Source organism: Chiloscyllium plagiosum, chromosome 23 (genome assembly GCF_004010195.1).
Source record: "Chiloscyllium plagiosum isolate BGI_BamShark_2017 chromosome 23, ASM401019v2, whole genome shotgun sequence".
NCBI lineage: Eukaryota > Metazoa > Chordata > Chondrichthyes > Orectolobiformes > Hemiscylliidae > Chiloscyllium > Chiloscyllium plagiosum.
Genome location: NC_057732.1, coordinates 229681 through 253299, shown reverse-complemented (window position 1 = coordinate 253299; position 23619 = coordinate 229681). Strand labels below are relative to the sequence as shown.

At 42.1% G+C, this 23619-nt stretch overlaps 1 protein-coding gene across 4 annotated transcripts in view; it reads right to left on the bottom strand.

Moving 5' to 3' along the window:
* washc4 (WASH complex subunit 4) overlaps nucleotides 1–23619 on the bottom strand; it is a 136116-nt gene that overhangs the window by 42644 nt on the left and 69853 nt on the right. For 3 of the 4 annotated variants that reach the window (XM_043713266.1, XM_043713265.1, XM_043713263.1), the window contains exons 12-15: nucleotides 15880–16007; nucleotides 15623–15783; nucleotides 9571–9697; nucleotides 3308–3433 (exon numbers count right to left, since the gene is read on the bottom strand). In XM_043713266.1, coding sequence (XP_043569201.1) covers nucleotides 3308–3433; nucleotides 9571–9697; nucleotides 15623–15783; nucleotides 15880–16007 — 542 coding nt within the window. The remainder of the gene's footprint in view (nucleotides 1–3307; nucleotides 3434–9570; nucleotides 9698–15622; nucleotides 15784–15879; nucleotides 16008–23619) is intronic. The other variant, XM_043713264.1, reaches the window with a different exon arrangement.

Below are 23619 nucleotides of genomic sequence, written 5' to 3'. Positions count from 1 at the left end.
TCACACTGAGGCTGTTGCCTCCAGTCATAGCCTCTCCCACTAGTGGAAACATCTTCTCCCCTTGGCACTCTATCTAGGCCACTTAGTATTCCATAAGTTTCAATCAGATTCCCCTCATCCTTCTAAACTTGTAGAAACCCAGAGTCCTCAACTGCTCCTCATAAGGTGACCCAGCATAATGATGGACTTCAATTCATGCAGCCCTTGGTGCATTCAGATCTCTCTTGTACTTAAGGGGAGTGGATTGTAGCGCTTTAATTGTAGATTCCATCATTGTGATGTTAGCCTTGAACCAATCGGTATTTCTCATTTTTGCTTCTGAAATGTTGAGTGAGGTACTGTAAGCAAAATGGAATGTAATTTGAGTCACCATTTATAACAGCACAGACACTCAACAGATTGAGATACTTGAGAGTGAAGAAAGAGATTCCTTCATTGATGTAAGGACTGTAGGAAATTGATAATTTGTTCAGAAGTTTGGCAATGACTAGCTATTTCATAGAGAACAGCATGGTCAGCCAACAGCATGCTGTTTCTCAAACCTTTCTCAGTTACAAAGCTAACTCACGAAGTTGGATCAGAGACGAGGAGCGGAAGTATGCCACCTGCTGAGTGGATTAAGCAGTGTAGTTCCAGCTTCTGGTATGAAAAGAGGAGCACAGGCTCTATTATGTGGAAATGTTTGAAGGTGAGAGATAAAAGGAAGCATTCGAGATGTCTCGAGATAGTGAGAACTGCAGATGTTGGAGATCAGAGTTTTTCAGTATTCAGGAGTCTTCCAGGTCAGAAAGGATGATAATTCTTTTGTATTGGCTAGTCAAAATATTGCTTATTTACTGTAATGTATTAATTTTGAGTAATCTTATATTATCATGTGCATTCAAGTTTTACAGATTCCCTACACACACAAAAAAATGGAAAATCAAAAATGGTGTTCTAAAGTAAACTTTCAAATTTTCTTAAAGAACTGAGGATAGATTGATCAACCAGCTTTTCAGTAAGGGTGAATCATTTGTTTCCATCTACTTCTCTGTTTTGCGCCTTTTTACATTCTTCAAATTATGGCCAGGACTTGTTAAAATTCCCAACTATCAGCCTAATTGAAAAACTGAATATATCTTCACAACTGAATCAGTAAGAAACAACGACTTATGGTTATCTTGCACTTTTCATCACTTCATTTCAATGTTTTCAAAATGCTTCACAAACTTTTGAATGCAGTCAAATGTGACAACTCCTTGGAGAGAAGGAAAAAAAAATCTGATGTGTGTTTTCAAAATCACAAGGAGTCCAGACAGAGCAGATAAGTATCTGGCCCTGCAAAGGATCAGGAACAAGAGGACACAGACTTAAAGTAATGTGCAAACACAGATGATGAGACAGAAACCTTTTTCACACAAATTGTTCTGGTCGACAGAGTCAATTGATGCATTCAAGAGAACATTGTATGATTTTTTTTTAATAGAAATATGCCAGGGTATAGAAAAACAAGATTTGGCAAATGGCAGAGAGTCACAAATGTTCCTTGGAGAGCCAGTTAAGACATGAGCCGAATTAACTCCTCTACCTTAACAATTCTGAGATTGGTAATCACTAACTGCCTTTAAACCAACTGGCTCAGGTCGTCATTTCAGAGGACAGGTAATAGTCTCCTTGCCTGATGAAGGAGCAGCGCTCTGAAAGCTAGTACTTCCAAATAAACCTGTTGGACTATAACCTGGTGTTGAGGGATTTTAACTTCATCCACCCCAGTCCAAAACCAGCACCTCTACACCAAGAAACACAACAGGAAATTCAAAAGAAAAAAACTCTTCACCCAAAGAGTGGTGAGAATATGGAACTCACTCCCACAAGGAAGATTTGAAGTGAACAGTATAAATACATTTAAAAGTAAACTAGACACGCATATGAAGGAGAAGCGAATAGAAGGTTTTGAATGGAAATTCAAATAAGGAAAAACAGGAGAATCAAGTGGAGCAGCAAACCAGCAGGGATTGGTTTCTGTGCTATATCTCAGAATACTGTATACAGTTCTGGTCAGCCCTCTATACAAAGGATGTTGTAAAACTTGAAAGGGTGTCAAAAAGATTTACAAGGATGTTGCTGGGGACTAAGATTTGAGCTATAGGGAAAGGCTGAATAGGGTGCAGCTGTTATTCCTGGAGCATCGATGGCTGAGGGGTGACCTTGTAGAGGTTTATAAAGTCATGAGGGACATAGATATGGTAAATAGTCAAAGTCTTTTTCGTAGGGTGGTGGGAGTCCAAATCTAGAAGGCATAGTTTTAAGGTGAGAGGGGAACGATTTAAAAAGGAACTGAAGGGTAACTTTTTCACACAGAGGATGGTGCGTATGGAAGGAGCTGCCAGAGGAAGAGATGGAGGTGGGTACAATTACAACATTTAAAAGGCATCTGGATGGGTATATGAATAGGAAGGGTGTGGAGGGATACGGGACTAGTGCAGTTTAAGAAACCTGGTCAGGATGAATGAGTTGGACCAAAAGGTCTGTTTCCATGCTGTATGATTTTGTGTCTCAATGTAATCCTATAAATCCTACGAATCCAAGAGACAGCTATTTAAATGGAACAAGTCAGACCTGTATCCTTTTTTTACTCTGTTAAGCTGTTTTATAAATGCAAGTTGCTTTTCCTGAATCATTCAGATTCTTGGATTTGGCCCTATCTGAGTATGAGCTGTATGATTATAAGATGTGGCGTACATAGACAAAGATGTCTCCTTTGTAGAAGTTTAGAATTTAATGGGAGACGATGGCTTAGTGGTATTATTACTGGACTGTTAATCCAGAGACCCAGGTAATGTTTGGGGACTCAGGTTCGAACTCCACCATGGCAGATGGTGATATTTGAATTCAATAAAAATCTGGAATTAAGACTCTCACGATAACTATGAAACCATTGCTGATTGTTGGAAAAACCCATCTGGTTCACAAATCTCCTTTAGGGAAGGAAACTGCCATCCTTACCTCGGTCTGGCCTACATGTGACTCCAGACCCACAACAATGTGGTTGACTCTTAACTGCCCTCTAGACAATAAGGGATGGGCAATAAATGCTGGTCCAGCCAGCAACGCCCTTATCTAGCAACAAATTCAAAAAAGAAATTCTCCTGTTCTTGTATCAAAAGAATGAGGCAGTGAATATGCAGAAGGTGCCTCAGTAAAAGTAGTTCTATCATCACACAGAAAAACAAAAATCATGAAAATAAATAAATCTGAACTCAACATTGGTAGCACTAATGAAAAAACAAATTGAGTAACTAAGAGACCCATATTCCCAACAGCTTACCTTTAGAAGCTCCACAAGTCTGCATAAAGCTTTCACTGATGTTTTGGTCATGGGTTTCTGCATTGACATGTACAGATTCATTGTGGTTCGGATAATATTACTGAGGCTGTTTGCATACAGAATACCCTAAAGATGATTTAAAAAGTTTAATTAAAGTTGGTCTTTTACAAACATATTTTGTGACGGTAAAACACTGAATTAATTTATTTTCAACTATAGTCTATGTCAATTGAAATCGACAAGTAAAGTAGGCCTAAAAATCTGTTGGAGTATGGCATCCCATGGCATGTCTAGTTAGACAGAGCTTTCTGCTACCTTGAGTGTAAAATGTTTTGCTCACTGTTGTTAGAAGCCCAAACAGTTTTGGGTATCTGGAACTCTGATAAATACAGGGGTTCACAATTTACAAGAATCCAATTTACAACCCTTGTACTTAAGAACACAATCTCATTCAGGGTTGTTACTTTAATGATCCAAAATAGGAACATTATGAACAGTTTCTTTATACTGTCCTGCATTGTGTTTCAATTTACGTACAAATTGATTTGTGAACGGACCCCATTTGCAACTTGGGGAATGCCTGTAACTGAACCAATGGGACATTAACTTGACCTTTGAGAACTAAGGACTGAAGAATCAGAGAAGTGTCAGAGAATTAGCAAATTCAATGTTAAATTAAGTGCAGAAAAAGAGAGGTAGAAAGGAAAAGAACTAACTAAAAATTTAATATTTAAAAAACTCATTCTTGCCAAGTCATCACACATCTGAGTATTCACTTATTAGGTCAGATAAGTTGAATGGCAACCATCAATATCATGCTGTTAAAAACAGTATTGCTAATAATTACTATTTAACTTTACACGTTGAGTTTAAGGAACAATGAATATGCAAATGCAGCACCTTCTTCAAACCCCTGGGTGGTTAAGAGTAAGCAGCGATTACCGTGATATTTACAACACACAAGTGGCAAGCAATGACCATCACCAAGGAAGCATAACCTGGACATTCCCCCTCCTGCCACTATTCAATGGCTTTACCATCACCGAAATTCTCCACTATCAACATTCTGGGGGTTAACCAGTGATCTGAAACTGAACTGGATCAACCATAGTGTGGCTACAATAAATCAGAAATTGGTCATTCTGAAGTGAAACAAATTTGTTACTATTTCTAAGGTACATCAGGTCAGGAAACGTGGTGGAATACTTTCCACTTGCCTGGACGAACGTAGCACCAAGAAGTATAGCATATCTATGATAAAGCAGTTTGCTTGATTTCACTACATCCATCAAGCTTCCAATTTTTCCACTACTGATACAGTGACAGCTGTGTTTACCATCTATAAGAACACCGCTGTAGTAATTGACCAAGTATCCTCTTTCCCACGATCTCTATCACCTAAAAGGTGAAGGGCAGCAGAGACTGCGACTTGTATATGCCAGCAAGTCACCCAGCATCCTGACCTGAAAGTCTATTCCTATTACTTCCCTGTCACTGGGTCAAACTTCTGGATCCCCTTCTGAATAGCGCAGTGGGTGGACCTACACTAAATGACCGGAGTGCTTCAAAAAAGCAGGTCACCATAGTCTCCTAAACAGCAATTTCTGATGTGCATCAAATGCAAGCCTTGCCGCACGCAATGAAAGAATAACTGATGGAGTGACGTATACCAATAACATAGCAAGGAAAAGGAATGAGGACCTGAAAAGTGAATATAGGGAGTTAGGTTGGAAGCTAAAAGGCAAGACGAGCAGAGTAGCAATCTCAGGTTTGCTACCAGTGCCACGGGCTATTAAAGCTAGGAAGAGGGAGTGAGTGCAGTTGAATGGTGTAGGAGGGAGGGCTTCAAATATGTGGATCATTTGGATACCTTCTGGGTAAGGTGAGACCTGTATAAGGAGGACACATTGCACATGAACTGGAGGGATACCAATATCCTGAATAGTTTGCTGGAACTCTTCGGGAGGGTTGAAACTAGTTTGGCAGGGGTTTGGGAACCAGAGCTATGGATCAGTGGATGGGATAGCTGGTGAACAGGCAGATAAGCATGCAGAGAATCTGTGAGGAAGGACAGACAGTTGATAGGGCAAAGTTGCAGTCAATGTGATGAGTTGAAGTGTGACTATTTTAACGCAAGAAGTGTCAGGAATAAGAGTGATGAACTTACAGCACAGAACGAGGATCTAAAATTGGAATTTAGGCAACAAAATATGTAGGTTTTTATTTCAACTATATGGTTTCTCGATTTAAAATACTACAAAATGGCTGTGAACCATACTGCTGATTACAGAATTAACTTGCAGTTCAAAGATAAGAGGACAATAGAGTTTTCATAAGTTGAATACTGACACATTAATTGACCATTTGAACTAACCTTGAACTAATACATGGCATGACAATTTACGTAAATTAGATATCCTTATTAAAGAAAATACCATTGGATTAGCCTGTCTTCAATCAGATCACCATATTACAGTTGATTGGAATTTTCTTTATAATTAAGAACCCTTTCCCAGGAAATATCATTGGATTAATTTGCTGTAAATCATGTCACCTTATTATGTGTGATTGGTCTTTCTTGTAATTAAGGCTGTACTATTTCTTAAAAAAAATACAATAATGTGTAATTTTCAAATGTAATTGCGCAACTTCACTCCGGAACACAGAAGCTTCAATCTCTGTTGCTGGATAAAATTGCGTCAAGGTACTTTAATTCAATAAACTAATGAATCTTGCTTTTTGAATAGACCGCATTTGTCGATTCTTTTGACCGATCTCGAACCAAGAGGCCCCTCTTGAGGGGAACGTAGATCTTCAAAATCAGTACTTGGAGCTACGATGTGGTGGCCATTATGAAGTCTTGGATAACACAGGGGCAGGAATGGTTGGTGAATGTTCCAGGGTTTAGATGTTTCAAAAGGAATAGGGAGAGAGGTAAAAGAGGTGAGGGAGCGGCATTGCTAATCAGTGATACTGTCACAGCAAAAGGGAGGTCGTCGAGAAGGGTTGGCCTAATAATCAGTCTGGGTGGAAGTCAGAAATAGGAAAGGCGCAGTCACTTTATTGGGAGCTTTCTATAGACCGCCCAGTAGCAACAGAGACACTGAGGAGCAGACTGCGAAACAAATTTTGGAAAGGTGTCATGGGTGACTTCAACTTTTCTAATATTGATTGGAACCTCCTTCGTACAAATAGTTTGGATGGAGCACATTTTGTCAGGTGTGTCCAGGAAGGATTCCTGAATCAATACGTAGATAGGCCAACTAGAGGGGAGGCCATATAGGGTTTGGTGACTGGCAATGAACCAGGTCAGTGGGAGAGCATTTCAGTGAGTGATCACAACTCTCTGACCTTTAATATAGTCATGGAGAGGGATAGGAGCAAACAGTATGGAAACGTATTTTATGGGGGAAGGGGAATTATATTGCTATTAGGCAGGAACTGTGGATCATAAATTTTGAAAAGATATTCTCAGGGAAATGCACGACAGAAATGTGGAGGTTGTTTAGGGAGTACTTGATTCAAGTGTTGGATAGGTTTGTCCCACTCAGGCAAGGAAGGAAAGGTAGGGTGAAGGAATCTTGGATGACAAGAGCTGTAGAACATCTAATCAAGATGAAGAAGGAAGTTTATTCAAGGTTGAGAAATCAAGGATCTGACAGGGCTCTAGAGAGTTACAAGGTAGCCAGGAAGGAACTGAAGAATGGACTTAGGAATGGGGACATGGGTAGGATTAAAGAGCAAGACGATGGTCAGAGTGAGGTTAGGGCCGATTAGGGATAGTGGAGGCAATTTGCAACTGGAGTCAGAGGAGATAGGGGAGGTCCTTAATGAATACTTTGTTTCATTATTTACTAGTGAGAAGGAAGGACCTTGTCATTTTTGAGGACAATGTGAAACAGGTTGATATGCCCGAATAGTTTGATGTTAAGAAGGCGAACGTGCTGGAAATTTTGAGAAACATGAGGATAGATAAGTCCCCTGGTCCAAATGGGATATACCCAGGTTACTATGGGAATCACAGAAATCATATAATCCCTACAGTATGGAAAATGCCATTTGGCCCAACAAGTCCACTCCAACCCTCTGAAGAGTAACCCATCCAAACCCATTCTCCAATTTATTATTTTACATTTACCCCAAATTAATGCACATCCCTGAACACTGGGCAATTTAGCATGGCCAATTCACCTAACCTGCACATTTTTGGATCGTGGGAGAAAACCGCAGCACCTGGAGGAAACTCATGCAAATTCCACGCTGACAGTCACCTGACGCTGGAATTGAACCCAGGTTCCTGGTGCTATGAGACAGCAGTGCTAACTACTGAGCCACAATACCACCTGTGAAACGCGGGATGAGATTGCTGTACCTTTGGCAATGATCTTTGCATCTTCACTGCCCACTGGAGTAGTACCAGATGGTTGGAGTGTGGCAAATGTTATTCCCTTGTTCAAGAAAGGGAATAGGAAAAATCCTGAAATTACAGACCAGTCAGTCTTACATCAGTGGTGGGCAAATTATTCGAGAGAATTCTGAGAGACAGGACTTATCAATATTTGGAAAAGCATAGTTTGTGAGGAGCAGGTTATGCCTCACAAGCCATACTTAATTCTTTGAGGATGCGACAAAACGCATTGAAGGTAGAGCAGTGAATGTAGCGCATATGGAGTTTAACAAAAGTGTTTGATAAGGTTCCTCATGATAGGCTCATTCAGAAAGTAAAGAGGCATGGGATAAAGGGAAATCTGTCTGTCTGGATACAGAATTGGCTGGCCCATAGAAGTCAGAGTGTGGTAGTAGATAGAAAGTATTCAGCCTGGTGCTCAGTGACCAGTTGTGTTCCACAGGGATCTGCTCAGGGACCTCTGCTCTTTGTGATTTTTATAAATGACTTGGATGAGGAAGTGGAAGGGTGGGGTAGTAGGTTTACAGAATGCAGAACTGGGCTGAGAAGTGGTAGATGAAATTCAGCCAGGAAAAGTATGAAGTGATTCATTTTGGAGGTCGAATTTGAATGCAGAATACAGGGTCATGGCAGGATTCTTGGCAGGGTGGAGGAATAGAGGAATCTTGGGATCCAGGTCCACAGATCCTGCAAAATTGCCACATGGGTTGATAGGGTTGTTAAGAAGGCTTTTATTAGCAGGGGGATTGAGCTTAAGAGCCGCGAAGTTATGCTGCACTTCTATAAACCCCAGGTTAGACCATACTTGGAATATTGTGTTCAGCTCTGGTCACCTCATTACAGGAAGGATCTGGAAGATTAGATTAGATTCCCTACAGTATGAAAACAGGCCCTTCGGCCCAACAAGTCCACACCGACCCTCCGAAGAGTTACCCACCCAGACCCATTTCCCTCTGACCAATGCACCTAGCGCTATGGCCAATTTAGCATCGCCAATTCACCTGACCTGCACATCTTTGGACTGTGGGAGGAAACCGGAGCACCTGGGGGAAACACACAGGCACAGGGAGAACATGCAAACTCCACACAGACATTGGCCAGAGGCTGGAATCAAACCCGGGTCCCTGGCGCTGCGAGGCAGCAGTGCTAACCACTGAGCCACTGTGCTGCTCCCAAGCTTTAGAGAGGATGCAGAGGAGATTTACCAGGACGCTGCCAGGACTGGAGGCATGTCTTATGAATAAAGTATGAGGGAACTAAGGCTTTTCTCACAGGAGCGAAGAAGGATGAGGGGTGACTTGATAGAGGTACACAAGATGATGAGAGGCATAGGTAGCGTGGATAGCCAGAGACTTTTTCTCATGGCGGAAATGTCTATCACGAGGGGGCATAATTTTAAAGGTCACTGGAAGATGTTTAGTGGAGATGTCAGAGGTCAGTGGGTGCATGGAATGCACTGCCAGCAGTGGTAGTAGAGTCAGATACATTAGGGACACTTAAGCGACTCTTGGATAGGCACATGGATCACAGCAAAATAAACAGTATGTAGGTTAGTTTTATCTTCAAGTAGTATAAAAGGTTGAAGTGCCTAGTCTGTTTTATACTGCTCTATGTTCTAAATTGTCCAAACTGTAGCTTGTAATTTACAGGGTACTTTTTCCCTGTCACAATTTGAAGAATTTGCACATTAAAAATGGTGGGATTAGACACCATTATTATGTTAGCAAATTTTGAGCCATTGTGCAGCTTTAAGAAATCAACCATTAACTTGTACAAAATCCATGATTCTGAATCAAACAAACTTGTTATGTTTTGCTTTGAGTACTGGAGAAACAAGCAAATTTTCAAATATTACCTGTATAAAAATATTGCATCGGTTGGAAAGATGCTCAGCAAACTTCTCTACACTCTGTACCTTGGACAAGATGCATTCCATTTTCATCATCCATGAGCTTACAAACAAGTAATATGACTGCACATCTCTATAAGACAATGTTTTACTTGAATTAGATATTTGGAAAGATGAAAACCACAGAAATAAAACATGTATTCTCATTTTTGAGGGATTTTTGATCAATAGATTAATTATTCTTTTATAAACAATCCCAAATAATGATTCTTAATTTTACTTTGTTTACTTAGCTGCTATTTTTCTTTTACAGAGAAACAGGCCATTCAGCCCCTGAAATTCCATTTACTTCAATTATGACTGATTTCTACCTTAACTCCATTGGAGCTGCATTGTTTCCATATCCCTTAAGATCACTTCTTAATCTAAATATCAGTGTTGATACTTTCCATTAAACTCCAATCCCAAGTTTTTTTTTGAGATGAAATTTAGAATTCCTAGTATTCTTTCTGTGAAGTGCTTTTTGACACTGCCCCTGTACAGCTTCACTAATTTTAATTTACATCTCCTCGTTCTGGCCTCCTGCTAAAGGAAACTCAATCATCAAAAACGATCGATCTAGTGAATAGAAACATTGAAACATAGAAACATAGAAACTAGGTGCAGGAGTAGGCCAATCATGGCTGGTCATGCAACTTCAGAATCCCACTTTCAGCTTCTCTCCAGACCCCTTGATCTCTTTAGCTACCAGGGCCACATCCAGCCCCCTCTTGAATATATCTAACAAAGTGGCCCCACCAACGATGGTAGAGAATTCCACAGGTTCACAACTCTGAGTGAAGAAATTCTTCCTCATTTCAGTCCTGAATGGCTTACTGTTAATTCTTAGGCTGTGCCCTGCAGAATCTGTTCTGCAGTCCTCACTCCCCAAAGCCACTGATCTTTTGTCAGGCGTTATGCAACTGGAGCTTTAAGTATTACTTCCATCATTTTGCATTCCAATCTTTTCAAGATAAAGGCCTTTTCTTTGCACCTGCCCATTGCGTAAATTATGTAACTTTGCTAACTTATGCAGTTGGGTCCCTGAATCTTTTTACCTCATAAGGTCTGGTTTGCCATTTGGCAGCAGGGATCCTAGGGGAGGGGTCTCTACGTGAGAGTCCTCTCATTTTCCATCAAGGACCTAAAGTGGAGGGTGTTGCATGTAGCAGTCCTTTATAACCGCAGATTGCAGCGGTTCACAGACTCCCAGCCCAACTGTTTATTTCGTGGTGATGTGCAGTCTACGGACCATGTATATACATTGATTGTAGGAGATTGCAACCAGTGTTTGGTAAATTGAAAAATCTTTTGTTGTGCTTTTGGTTGCACTTCAGCCATTTGTTCCTGATCTTTGGATATCTGGTGAAGAGGGGTGTAAGCAGATCAGAGGACCTCCTCCTAAGTCTGCTCCTAGGCCTGACCAGGCTGGTTATTAACAAGTCCAGGCAGCAGCCAACAGAGGTGATCATAGCTGCCAACTGTCTGACCCTCTTCTGCAGTTAGGTTCATGTACAGGTGCCTCTGCAGTGGGAGTACCCATTGTCCATCAATGCTTTTGATGCTTTTACAAGGAAGTAGTCACTGCAGGGAATATAGTGCTTTATTTCCCCCCCAATTCCAGTTTGATTCAGCCCATCCCACTCTTCCTATGCCTCCTTCACTTTCGATGGCTCATATTAACCATAATGGGCTTTGTGTGTGAATATTTAATTGGCTACACATTTAATAGATGGTGGTTTATGGTTTTTAAACGAAAACAACAAAAATTCACCATGATTTGGTGGTGGGAAAATTGCTTAGTGGTGTGTGATAGGCTGATGTGGTCCAGTGGTATTGTCCCTTCCTGTGGACCAGAAGGTTCAGGTTTAACTTCTACATACCCCAGGCATGTATCATAACACACCAAAAAAGATCGATTAAAAAAATATATAAAGTGGATCCAGACGGATTCTTGTGGTGTAGTGATAGTGTTCCTATCTCTGAGCCAGGAGACTTGGCTTCAAGTCCCACTTGCTCCAGGGGTAGGTCATGACATTTTTGAACAGACTGATTAAAAAAACACACAAAAAAAGCACACTTACAGTACTCGTAATGGTGTAGTTCTAGTGTCCTACCACTGAATCAACAGGCCCATATTCAAGTCCCACTTCTTAAGAGGTGCTTAGTAATACCTCTGAACAATTTAATTGGACAATATATAAAGCAGACCCGGGCGCTAGCTGAAATAGTTCAGCTGGCAAAGTGTTAGCACGAAGATCTTAAGGTCCCCAGTTCAATCCTGCATTGAAGGGATCACAGTGGTAGTGTCCCTTCATCTCAGCCAGGAGGCCAGGGTTCAAATCCCACCTGCTCCAGAAGTGCGTCATAACATCTCTGAAAAATATAAATAAAGCAGACCCAGGAATGCTGTCTAGACCCAGCTGGGACTAGCCTATACACATGACACATTCGTGCTTACATTGGTGTCCAACAGTAAATGATGCTCATTTCCAGCTGGTCTTGCTAAGTTATTACACCAATCCATGGAAATTTTTCCTAAATTCAGATTTTTTTAATGAATAATGCATCCACAATTTTCTCTCTGTATACTTTTAATATCTTGGATCTATTGGGTCCTTAAGAGTTGTCTATCTTTAATATAATTATCTTTGCCTTTTTATTTCATTGAATCAGTTCCTGTTCTTCATATATTGTCAGCTCTCCTTGTATCTTTGGTACTTAACCCTCATCACTTACTGTGAAGACCACATCAATTTACAAGTTAACAATTTCTGAATGCCAAGTACAAGATCACTTCATTTCCCTTAGTCTCTTAGCATATTTTTATAAACCCTTTTATGTTATTGTGGCTACCCTTTATGACTTTTCTTGTATTCCTTCTTAGGGTATAAAACCCACTAATATTTGGGACTATAAATTAAAATGGAAGTTGGATTGCTATGCAACTGAAATACCAAGAGTTTTGCAACTTGGAAAAATTGGGTGCTCCATATGTTTAGCTGCAGTGGATGATGTTGCTTTTTGAAATGGAGGGAGATAATTTGCGACTGAGTGACAAAAGTTTTTTCAGCTAAGGAAATTCTGCCCGAGACCAGCCCTCTAATTGTCACAAAGTGCAATTCAAACAAAGCTATAACTGCAAGGACAGCAGAGACATGCAGAAGCTGCAAAATGAAAGACTCATCTCTCTCCTTACCCATATCAGGGGAAATGAGCCATACAGGAAAGAATTCTAACAACAGACCTAGGTCCACTAGATCAACTATTAAAGTGAAGAAATGCCACCGCTTTACAGTCAACAGCATTATGCCTTAATAATGTTATTATGTCTAAAAATCAAGAGAAACTGAAAAAATTTAATCCACTTGAGATCTGGACGTTTGTTCTTCACAACTTTGTTTACCTTATCTACATCATCTTTCCACCTAAAACGGGTCAAATTTTCTCTTTTCTGTCTGTTTTAATGTATGCGTGCATGCATATACACGCATGTGTATATGTACATGCATGCTTGTTTGTGGATTGGGGGTTTTTGAGGGGATATAGTTTAAATCACAGTTGTAAATTAGAGATCACTTCTTTTATCTTCCTTTTGATAAAGGAGAGTGTGTTACAATAAACAGTTATGTTATTGCCTGTTAAGTAACTTGTGAATTGTTTTTGTCTTGAATAGTAGTCAGTCAGGTAAATTGGCCATTTTGATTGTGTCTTTGGAATGTTACTTGAGACAGCTTGTGGAAAACTGGGGCATAATTATCAGTGCTCTCGTCAGTTAGGTTGTAACAACAGCGTTTACCATTTCCATTGTTGTTCTTTATATCGTTCCTTTAACAAGGTTATTTTGTCCTTGGCATTTTTTAAGCAGGGTCGTAAAGGTACAGGTGCCAATATGACTGAACGGGTGACTTTAATAATGGTTAAGAGATACTGCCTAAGGCAACAATCAGGGAAAAGGGCCTTTAGGTTTTTTTTAAATACACTTGTACAATGAAAGGGGAGTGGCCAGTTCTCCCAGTTCAGGGATTTTTCTAGTTCGGTTTAGCTTTAGCTTGGGACCCTGAGAAGCTGCTGGGAAAGAAAAGAGGCTCCTTGTTTCAGCCAATGATCCCTGGCTGACCCTCTCTGTAATCTCTCCTTTCCTGTAACAACCTGAATTTACATCTTTGCCAAGGAAGTGAGGACTGCAGATGGAGATCAGAGTCGAGAGTGTGGTGCTAGAAAAGCACAGCAAGCCAGATAGCACCCGAGGAGCAGGAGAATCGATGTTTCAGGCATAAGCCCTTCATCAGGAATGAGGCTTGTGGCCGGGGGCTGAGAGATAAATGGGAGGAGGTTGAAGGGAAGGTAGCTGGGAACGCAATAGGTAGATGAAGGTGGCGGACAAGGTGATAGGTCAGAGAGGAGGGTGGAGTGGATGGATGGGAAAGACGACGGACAGGTCAAGAATGCTGTGCAGAGTTGGAGGCTTGGGACTGGAAAAAGTTGGGGGGAGGGGAAATGGGGAAACTGGCAAAATCCACATGTGGTTGAAGAGTCCCAAGGCAGAAGATTGGGCGTGCTTCCTCCAGGTGTCGAGTGGTTAGGGTTTGGCGATGGAGCAGGCCCAGGACTTGCATGGTCTTGGTGGAGTCAGAGAGAGAATTGAAGTGTTCAGCCATGGAGGGGATAGGAATTCCCCATTTCCCCTCCCCCCACTTTGTCCCAGTCCCAAGTCTTCAACCCGGCACCGCCCTCTTGACATATCCATTGACTTTCCCATCTATCCGCTCCACCCTCCTCTCCGACCTATCACCTTCTCACCCACTTTCATCTACCTATTGCATTCCACACCCCCACCCCATTTATCTCTCAGCTCCCCCCTGCCCACAAGCCTCATTCCTGATGAAGGACGTGTGTCTAAAATGTCAATTATCCTGCTCCTCGGATGCAACCTGGCCTGCTGTGCTTTTCCAGCACCACACTCTTGAATTGTGCCAAGGGGTGTGTTCATGGGACGTTGCAGGAAATTGGATCACTTGTTTGTTAAGTTTTTTCAAATAGTTATTATTCTAAATACTGTTTTCTTTTGCTTAAGTTTAATTTGGTCATCTGTAAATAAATTCAATTTTGTTTAAAACTGAGTGGTTTGACCAGATGCATCATCCTGGAATATCCACCTTACACCTGCTTAAAACAACTAGACAATGCAGGGTCTGGGCTATCTTCTTGAAATGTCTTGAGGGGGTCTAGTCTGGTCAATAACACCTAGCAGACAGGATCATGACTGCTCTCTGTTTTTGTATGTGTCATGTTTTTTAAACCACTACTTTCACACCACATAAGTCAAGAAATGTTACTTCGCTATACCAGGTTCAAAAGCTGATGTTAATCAGAGGGCAGCAAGAATCAGAGGACAAACCAGGCTTGAAAATTCCAGGACGCAAGGCTTATAAAAATACAAGCTGTGGAAAGTGTGACGAGATAACTGTCAGCACTGAAAAAAAGAATCTGAGATCAAAGTTCTTCTGGTTGAGACGACTGGTGGCTGTTTTTGCAGTTTGTTCTGTGGACTACTGAATTTTCTAAGTGTGTTTGGTATAAATTTTATTTGAATGGCTCTGCAAGTGGGTTAAAAGGGACCAACATGATGCTGAATAATCTTTGGTTAAAATGCATCTGGCACATTTGCCATCAGATGACAAACAGTCATATACCTTTTTTTTTTGCCTTATATAAAGTGAGTGGCTATAGGGATTAGAAATCTTACATCGATAAAATCGATCTTATATAATGAGACACCGCGTCTCATCACTGTCTCCCTAGACCTAGAAAATTGGCTTTCCTTATTGATTCCATCAGAGATCTTTTATTTTTCTTACGTAACTATTATATTTTGTCCTTCGATGAAAACAGGCTCAATGTCTTTTCACGATCAAACCTACTGCCCTTGGAAGTATCCTGGTGAATCTAAGCAATATGTTCTCACCAAGAGCACTTGAAACATGAAAAATGCAGTAATCCACAAACAGAAACTTACTTAGATAGAGTTTGGGCCTTCTGTTGTAGAAATGTTTCTCTCTGGCTTTTAATAGTTTGTAAATTCTTTTTTTCTGTGATCTTGGCAGCTGGTGCCATTTTGTCCAGCAAAAACTGATCAGCAAACCAGATAATATTGGCAGTGAGGGTGATGGCCGGTACCTGCAATGGTTCAATAGGTCAAGCAATACCCAGGATTCAATGTGACTTGGATGAAAAAATGTTGAGTGAAATATCCCACAGGTAGACATCACTTACCTTCTTGCAAATATCCATTAATGATTTGTACAGTTTTTTATCTAATGTTCTGAAAATCTGGAAGTGCAACACAAACAGTGTGCAAACCCCAACATACTTATCTCGCTGGTCAATTTCAGAAGGCTCCCCTGTGCAAAAATAAATGACAATTAAAAAATTTTATGGAATGATACAATCATTGCAAGATGACCCAAGACTTAAATGGATGTTAAACATAATTCTTAAACTGACAAACTTCATCCAGAATATTGTTTATTGGAAGTCAAATCATGGATTTCACTTCAAGAATGCAAATGAAACATCACAGCAGGTTAGCATGATTCAACAAATACAATGTCACATGATCTGAAGTAATCAGCACAGTAACAGGATAGGCTCGCCAGACTCTTTCAGTAGTACTTGTCAGATTATTTACAGAGATCTTGTTTTAAAACTCAGATTTAAAAGTTACTTTCGCTATCAAAATTAGAAACAACACTGAAACATACATTGTGTAGCATACATTTACATTGTGTCCTAAATGTAGCAAGATGCCCCAAGGCACTTCACACAAACAGTATCAAGAAAACTTTGACAGCCAGCCACATACCAGAATGGGTGACCAACAGCATGCATTTTAGGAAGATTTGAAAGGAGAAGAGGGAAGGGATACAAAGGACAGTGAAGTAATAGCAAGATTTGAAAACAAGTTGAGGTTTTAAAATTGAGCTGTTGTCAGCTGTTGAACATAAGTCAGCAAGTACAAGGGTGATGGGAGAATAGAATATTGTGGGAGTAGAGGTGGAAGAGTTCTAAAGGATCTCAAATGTTCACAAACGGCAAGGCATAAGCCTGGTCGGAACAGCATCAGAATTGTCAAGCTCAAGGGGCAACCACATTCATTGTGGCACATCAGGGAGGCTGACAGGTTTCCAAATCAGGCAAAGGTGAGGACTGCAGATGCTGGAAACCAGAGTGGTGCTAGAAACGCACAGCAGGTCAGGCAGCATCCGAGGAGCAGGAAAATTGATGTTTTGGGCAAAAACTCTTCTTCAGGAATAGAGGCAGGAAGCCTCCAGGGTGGAGAGATAAATGGTGGGGGTGGGGGGGGGGGAGATGAAGGTAGCAAAGAGTACAATAGGTGAATTGATGTGATAGGCAGAGGGGAGGGCAGAGAGAATAGGTGAGAAATGAGATTGGCGGGTAGTCATGAGGACAGTGCTGTGCTGGAAGGTTGGAACTGAGGTAAGGTGGGGGCAGGGGAAATGAGGAAACTGGTGAAGTCCACATTGATGCCCTAGGGTTGAAGTGTTCTGAGGCAGAAGATGAGGCACTCTTCCTCCAGGTGTCGGGAGCCTGGGAGATAGTGAGGAAAGAGATCAGTCTGAGACTGGTACAGTTGAGAAAAGAAGCGAGTCAAACAATCAGGGCAGGCAGGGACAAAGCAGAGAACAAGGCAGGACTGAAAAATTAAACTGCATTTATTTCAATGCAAGGGGCCGAACAGGGAAGGCAGATGAACTCAGGGCATGGTTAAGAACATGGGACTAGGATATCATAGCAACTACAGGAACATGGCTCAGGGACGGACAGCTTAATGTTCCAGGATACAAATGCTACAGGACGGACAGAAAGGGAGGCAAGAGAGGAGGGGGAGTGGCGTTTTTGATAAAGGATAGCATTACAGCTGTACTGAGGGAGGATATACCTGGAAATACATCCAGATAAGCCATTTGGGTTGAACGGAGAAATAAGAAAGGATGATCACCTTATTGAGATTGTATTATAGACCCCCTAATGGCCAGAGGGAAATTGAGAAACAGATTTGTAAGGAGATTTCAGTTATCTGTAAGAATAATTGGGTGGTTATGGTAGGGGATCTTAACTTTCCAAACATAGATTGGGACTGCCATAGTGTTAAGGCTTTAGGTGGAGAGGAATTTATTAAATGTGTACAAGAAATTTTCTGATTCAGTATGTACCTACTAGGGAAGGTGCAAATCTTGACCTACTCTTGGGAAATAAGGCAGGGCAGGTGACTGAGGTGTCAGTGGGGGAGCACTTTGGGGCCAGAGACCATAATTCTATTAGATTTAAACAGTGATGGAAAAAGATAGACCAGATCTAAAAGTTGAATTTCTAATTTGGAAGGCGGCTAATTTCAATGGTATTAGGCAAGAATGTTCAAAAGCTGATTGGAGGCAGATGTTCGCAGGTAAAGGGATGGCTGGAAAATGGGAAGCTTTCAGAGGGAAAGATATAAAAGAGACCTAAGGGACAACGTTTTCATGCAGAGGGTGGTACATATATGGAATGAGCTGCCAGAGGATGTGGTGGAGGCTGGTACAATTGCAACATATAAGAGGCATTTGGATGGGTATATGAATTGAAAGGGTTTGGAGGAATATGGGCCGGGTGCTGGCAGGTGGGACTAGATTGGGTGGGGATATCTGGTCAGCATGGACGGGTTGGACCGAAGGGTCTATTTCCATGCTGTACATCTCTATGACTCTGTGACTAAATGAGATAACGAGAATCCAGAGAAAGTATACTCCTGTTAGGGTGAAAGGAAAGATTGGTAGATGGAGGGAATGCTGGATGACTAAAGAAATTGAGGGTTTGGTTAAGAAAAAGGAGGCATGCGTCAGGTATAGACAAGATAGATCAAATGAATCCTTAGAAGAGTATAAAGGCAGTAGAAGTGTACTTAAGAGGGAAATCAGGTGGACAAAAAGGGGACACGAGATAGTTTTGGCAAATAGAGTTAAGGAGAATCCAAAGGGCTTTTACAAATACATTCAGGACAAAAGGGTAACTGGGGTGAGAATAGGGCCCCTCAATGGTCAGCAAGGTGGCCTTTGTGTGGAGCCACAGGAGATGGAGGAGTTACTAAAAGAGTATTTTGCATCAGTGTTTTCTGTGGAAAAGTACATGGAAGGTGTAGAATGTAGGGAAAAAGATGGTAACATCGTGAAAAATGTCCATATTACTGAGGAGGAATTGCTGGATGTCTTGAAAACACATAAAAATAGATAAATCCCCAGGATCTGATCAGGTGTACCCTAGAACTCTGTGGGAAGCTAGGGAAGTGATTGCTGGGCCCCTTGCTGAGATATCTGTATCATTGATAGTCATAGGTGAGGTGCTGGAAGACTGGAGGTTGGCTAGTGACTGGTGGTGTCACTGTTTAAAAAGGGTGGTAAGGAAAACAAAGGAACTATAGACCAGTGAACCTCACGTTGGTGGTGGGCAACTTGTTGGAGCGATATCCTGACGGACAGGATGTACATGTATTTGGAAAGGCAAGAACTGATTAGGGAGAGTCAACATGGCTTTGTGCATGGAAAATCATGTTTCATGAACTTGATTGAGCTTTTTGAAGAAGTAACAAAGGGGATTGATGAGGTAAAAGTGATCTATATGGACTTCAGTAAGGTGTTCGACAAGTTTCCTCTTGGGAGACAGGTTAGCAAGGTTAGAGCTCATGGAATACAGTGAGAACTAGCCATTTGGATACAGAACTGGCTCAAACGGTAGAAGACAGAGGGTGGTGGTGGAGGATTGTTTTTCAGACTGGAGGCCTGTGACCAGTGGAGTGCCACAAAGATCGGTGCTGGGTTCACTACTTTTCATCATTTATGTAAATGATTTGAATGTGAGCATCAGAGGTATAGTTAGTAAGTTTGCAGATGACACCAAAATTGGAGGTGTAGTGGACAGCGAAGGAAGTTACCTCAGATTACAACGAGATCTTGATCAGATGGGCCAGTGGGCTGAGAAGTTTAATTTGGATAAATGCAAGGTGCTGCATTTTGTGAAAGCGAATCTTAGCAGGACTTATACACTTAATGGCATCTTAGGGAGTGTTGCTGAACGAAAAGATTTTGGTGTGCAGGTTCATAGCTCCTTGAAAGTGGAGTTGCAGGTAGACAGGATAGTGAAGGCTGCATTTGGTATGCTTTCCTTTATTGGTCAGGGTATTGAGTACAGGAGTTGAGAGGATATGTTGTGGCTGTAAGCCGTACAGGACATTGGTTAGGGCACTTTTGGAATATTGCGTGCAATTCTGGTCTCCTTTCTATTGGGAAGGATGCTGTGAAACTTGGAAAGGTTCAGAAAAGATTTATAAGGATGTTGCCACGGTTGGAGGATTTGAGCTATCGGGAGAAGTTTAATAGGCTGAGGCTGTTTTCCATGGAGCTTCTGAGGCTGAGGGGTGACCTTATAAGAGGTCTATAAAATCACAAGGGGCATGGATAGGGTAAATAGACAAAGCCTTTTCCCTGGAGTGAGGGAGTCCAGAGCTAGAGGGCATAGGTTTAGGGTGAGAGGGGAAAGATGTAAGAGAGACCTAAGGGGCAACTGTTTCATGCAGAGGGTGGTACGTGTATGGAATGAGCTGCCAGAGGAAGGGGTGGACGCTTTAAAACATTTGCAACATTCAAGAGGCACCGGATGGGTATATGACTAGGTAGATATGGAGGGATATGGGCCGGGTGCTAGCAGGTGGGCCTAGATTGCGTTGGAATGTCTGATTGCCATGGACGAGTTGGACCAAAGGGTCTGTTTCCGTGCTCTATATCTTTATGACTCTATGACCCCCACAGTACAGTACAAATGCACAAGGAAAAGAACAACAAAATGCAAAAATATCAGTCATTACAGAAATCTGAACAACTGGAGGGGGCAAGTGTTTCTTTAATGTCACCATGAGATCCTGCAATTCATTACCTTCCTGGCACCTGCAAACCATCATGAGAAGGGTGAAAAATATTCTGCAGTGTAAAGGAGTAAACCAGATGTTTTGGCACACATTGATACAACAGAGCGATATCAACTTTTTACAGCTGTGAGAAAGTTAATTAGAAGAACCTCAAAAGGTAATAATCTCTGGATTACTCCCAATGGTGCATGCAGGCTCGATTAGAAAAAAAACGACAGATCATTGGCTGGCTTGCTTAGGATATGGTGCAGGAAGGAGGACATCACATTCTTGGAGCTTTAGGACCAATACTCAGGCAGGAGGCATCAATTTAAATGGAACAAGTTGCATCTCAAGAGGACAGGTAGCAATGTCCTTACAGGGAAGTTCACTTTGGTTGCAGAATGGATTGAGGAGGACAATACTGAACACAAATACAGGTTTAGAATACATATATGTAATGCGCAAAGTTATGTTAATAAAAATAATGAATTAGCAGAAGAAAGCTGTGTAAGAACACATAGGACAAGAATTGAAATATGGTTTAAAAATTAAGATGGGCACTTAATATTCAGAGACAAGAGTCTTCAGAACATAGTCAGTGATAGGGAAACTATTGGAGAAACTTCTGAAGGACTGAATCAATACCACTTGGAAAGGCATTGGCTAATTTGGGATTGTCAGCAGGGTATTGTCAGAGGGAGGTCATGCCTAACAAATCTTTTCAGAACTTTTTTGAAGATGTGATCAAATGTGTAGATGAGGGAAGTTCAGCTGATGTAGTTTCTCTGGACTTTAGCACAAGGTGCCACATGGGAAATTCACTGAGTCTATACTCGATGGCATTTAGTAGGATGAGGGGATCTAGTTAAAACATACAGACTACTTAATGGCCTAGGCAGAGTAGATGTTGGGAAGATGCTTCCATTGATAGGAGAAATTAGAGCCCGAGGACACAGCCTTAGAGTACATAGAATGTAGAACAGAACAGCACAGTACAGGTCCTCAATGTTATGCCAACCTTTTTCCTACTCTAAGATCAAACTAACCTCCATACCCTTCATTTTACAATCATCTACGTGCCTATCCAAGAGTCACTCAAATGTTCCAAATATATCTGGCTCCACTACCACTGCTGGCATTGCATTCTACGCACTCACCACACTCTGTGTAAAAAAACTGATCTCTGACACCTCCCCTAAACCTTGCTCCAATAACCTTAAAATTATGCCCCCTTGTGACAACCATTTCTTCCATGGGAAAAAGTCTCTGACTATTTGCTCTATCTATGCCTCTCATCATCTTGTACACCTCTATCAAGTCGTCTCTCGCTCTTCTTTGCTCCAACCTCTCAACCTGGATGGCAAATTTGAAGCAATGGACATGGACCCCAAGATCCCTCTGTTCCTTCACACTGCTAAGATTCCCGCCTTCAACCCTGTATTCTGAATTCAAATTTGACCTTCCAAAATAAATCACTTCACACTTTTCCAGGTTGAATTCCATCTGCCACTTGTCAGCCCAGTTCTGTATCCTGTCAATGTCCCATTGCAACCTACAATAGCCTTCCACACTGTAAAGGAAAGACCTTTTTAGAACAGAGGTAAGGAGAAACTTCTTCAGCCAGAGAGTTGTAAATCTATGGAATTCATTGTCACAGAAAGCTGTGGAGGCCAGTCATCGAGTATATTTAAGACTGAGATAGATAAGTTCTTGAATATCAAGGGGATCAAGGATCACAGGGAAAAAGCGGGAGAATGGGGTTGAGAAATATATCAGCCATGATTGAATGGCGGAGCAGACTCAATGGCCTAATTGCTGTTCCTGCACAGTGGCTTAGTGGTTAGTACTGCTGCCTCACAACACCAGAGACCCAGGTTCGATTCCAGCCTAGGACGATTGTGTGGAGTTTGCACATTCTCCCTGTGTACGCGTGGGTTTCCTCCGGGTGTTCTGGTTTCCTCCCACAATCCAAAAATGTGCAGGTTAGGTGAAGTGGCCGCGCTAAATTATCCATGGTGTCCAGATTCATTAGTCAGGCATGAATATGGGGTAGGGGAACAGATCTGGGTGGGTTATTCTTCGGAGGGTCAGTGTGGACTTGTTGGGCTAAAGGGTCTATTTCCACACTGTAGGGATTCTAATTCTAAAATTCTAATATGAAATTCAGGGAAGATGGCTTAGTAATAGGATAAAAGGTAGGGAGGAGGGACATGGGGGAGGGGCGTTGGAAAACGATAGGTGGAAGGAGGTTAAGGTGAGGGTGATAGGCCGGAGTGGGGGTGGGGGTGGAGAGGTCAGGAAGAAGATTGCAGGTTAGGAAGGTGGTGCTGAGTTCGAGGATTGGGACTGAGACAAGGTGGGGGGAGGGGAAATGAAGAAACTGAGAAATCTGAGTTCATCCCTTGTGAGGATGAAAGATCAGTCCTCGGCAGAGGCCTCACCTTCATCCCCCTACGCTCTCAGATTAACGAGTTCAACATGCAGCGAGACATCAAACAATTCTTCCGCTGACTTCGCGCCTACTTCTTCAACCAGGATTCTCGCCCACCCTCTGACGACCCCTTCTCCCACCTCCAACACACCTCATCCACCTGGACATCCCGTGCTGGCCACTTACCTGCCCTCGATCGCTTCATAGCCAACTGCCACCGCAACATTAACCGCCTCAACCTCTCACCCACTCCAACCTCTCACCCTCGGAACGTGCAGCCCTCCACTCCCTCCGTTCCAACCCCAACCTCACTATCAAACCGGCAGACAAGGGAGGCGTGGTGGTAATTTGCAGCACTGATCTTTACACCGCTGAGGCTAAATGCCAGCTCGCGGACATCTCCTCCTACTGCCCCTTTGACCATGACCCCACCTCCCACCACAAAACCATAATCTCCCAGACCATCCATAACCTCATCTCCTCAGGGGATCTCCCATCCACTGCCTCCAACCTCATAGTCCCACAACCCCGCACCACCCGTTTCTACCTCCTGCCCAAAATCCACAAACCTGACTGCCCCGGCCGACCCATTGTCTCAGCCTGCTCCTGCCCCACCGAACTCATC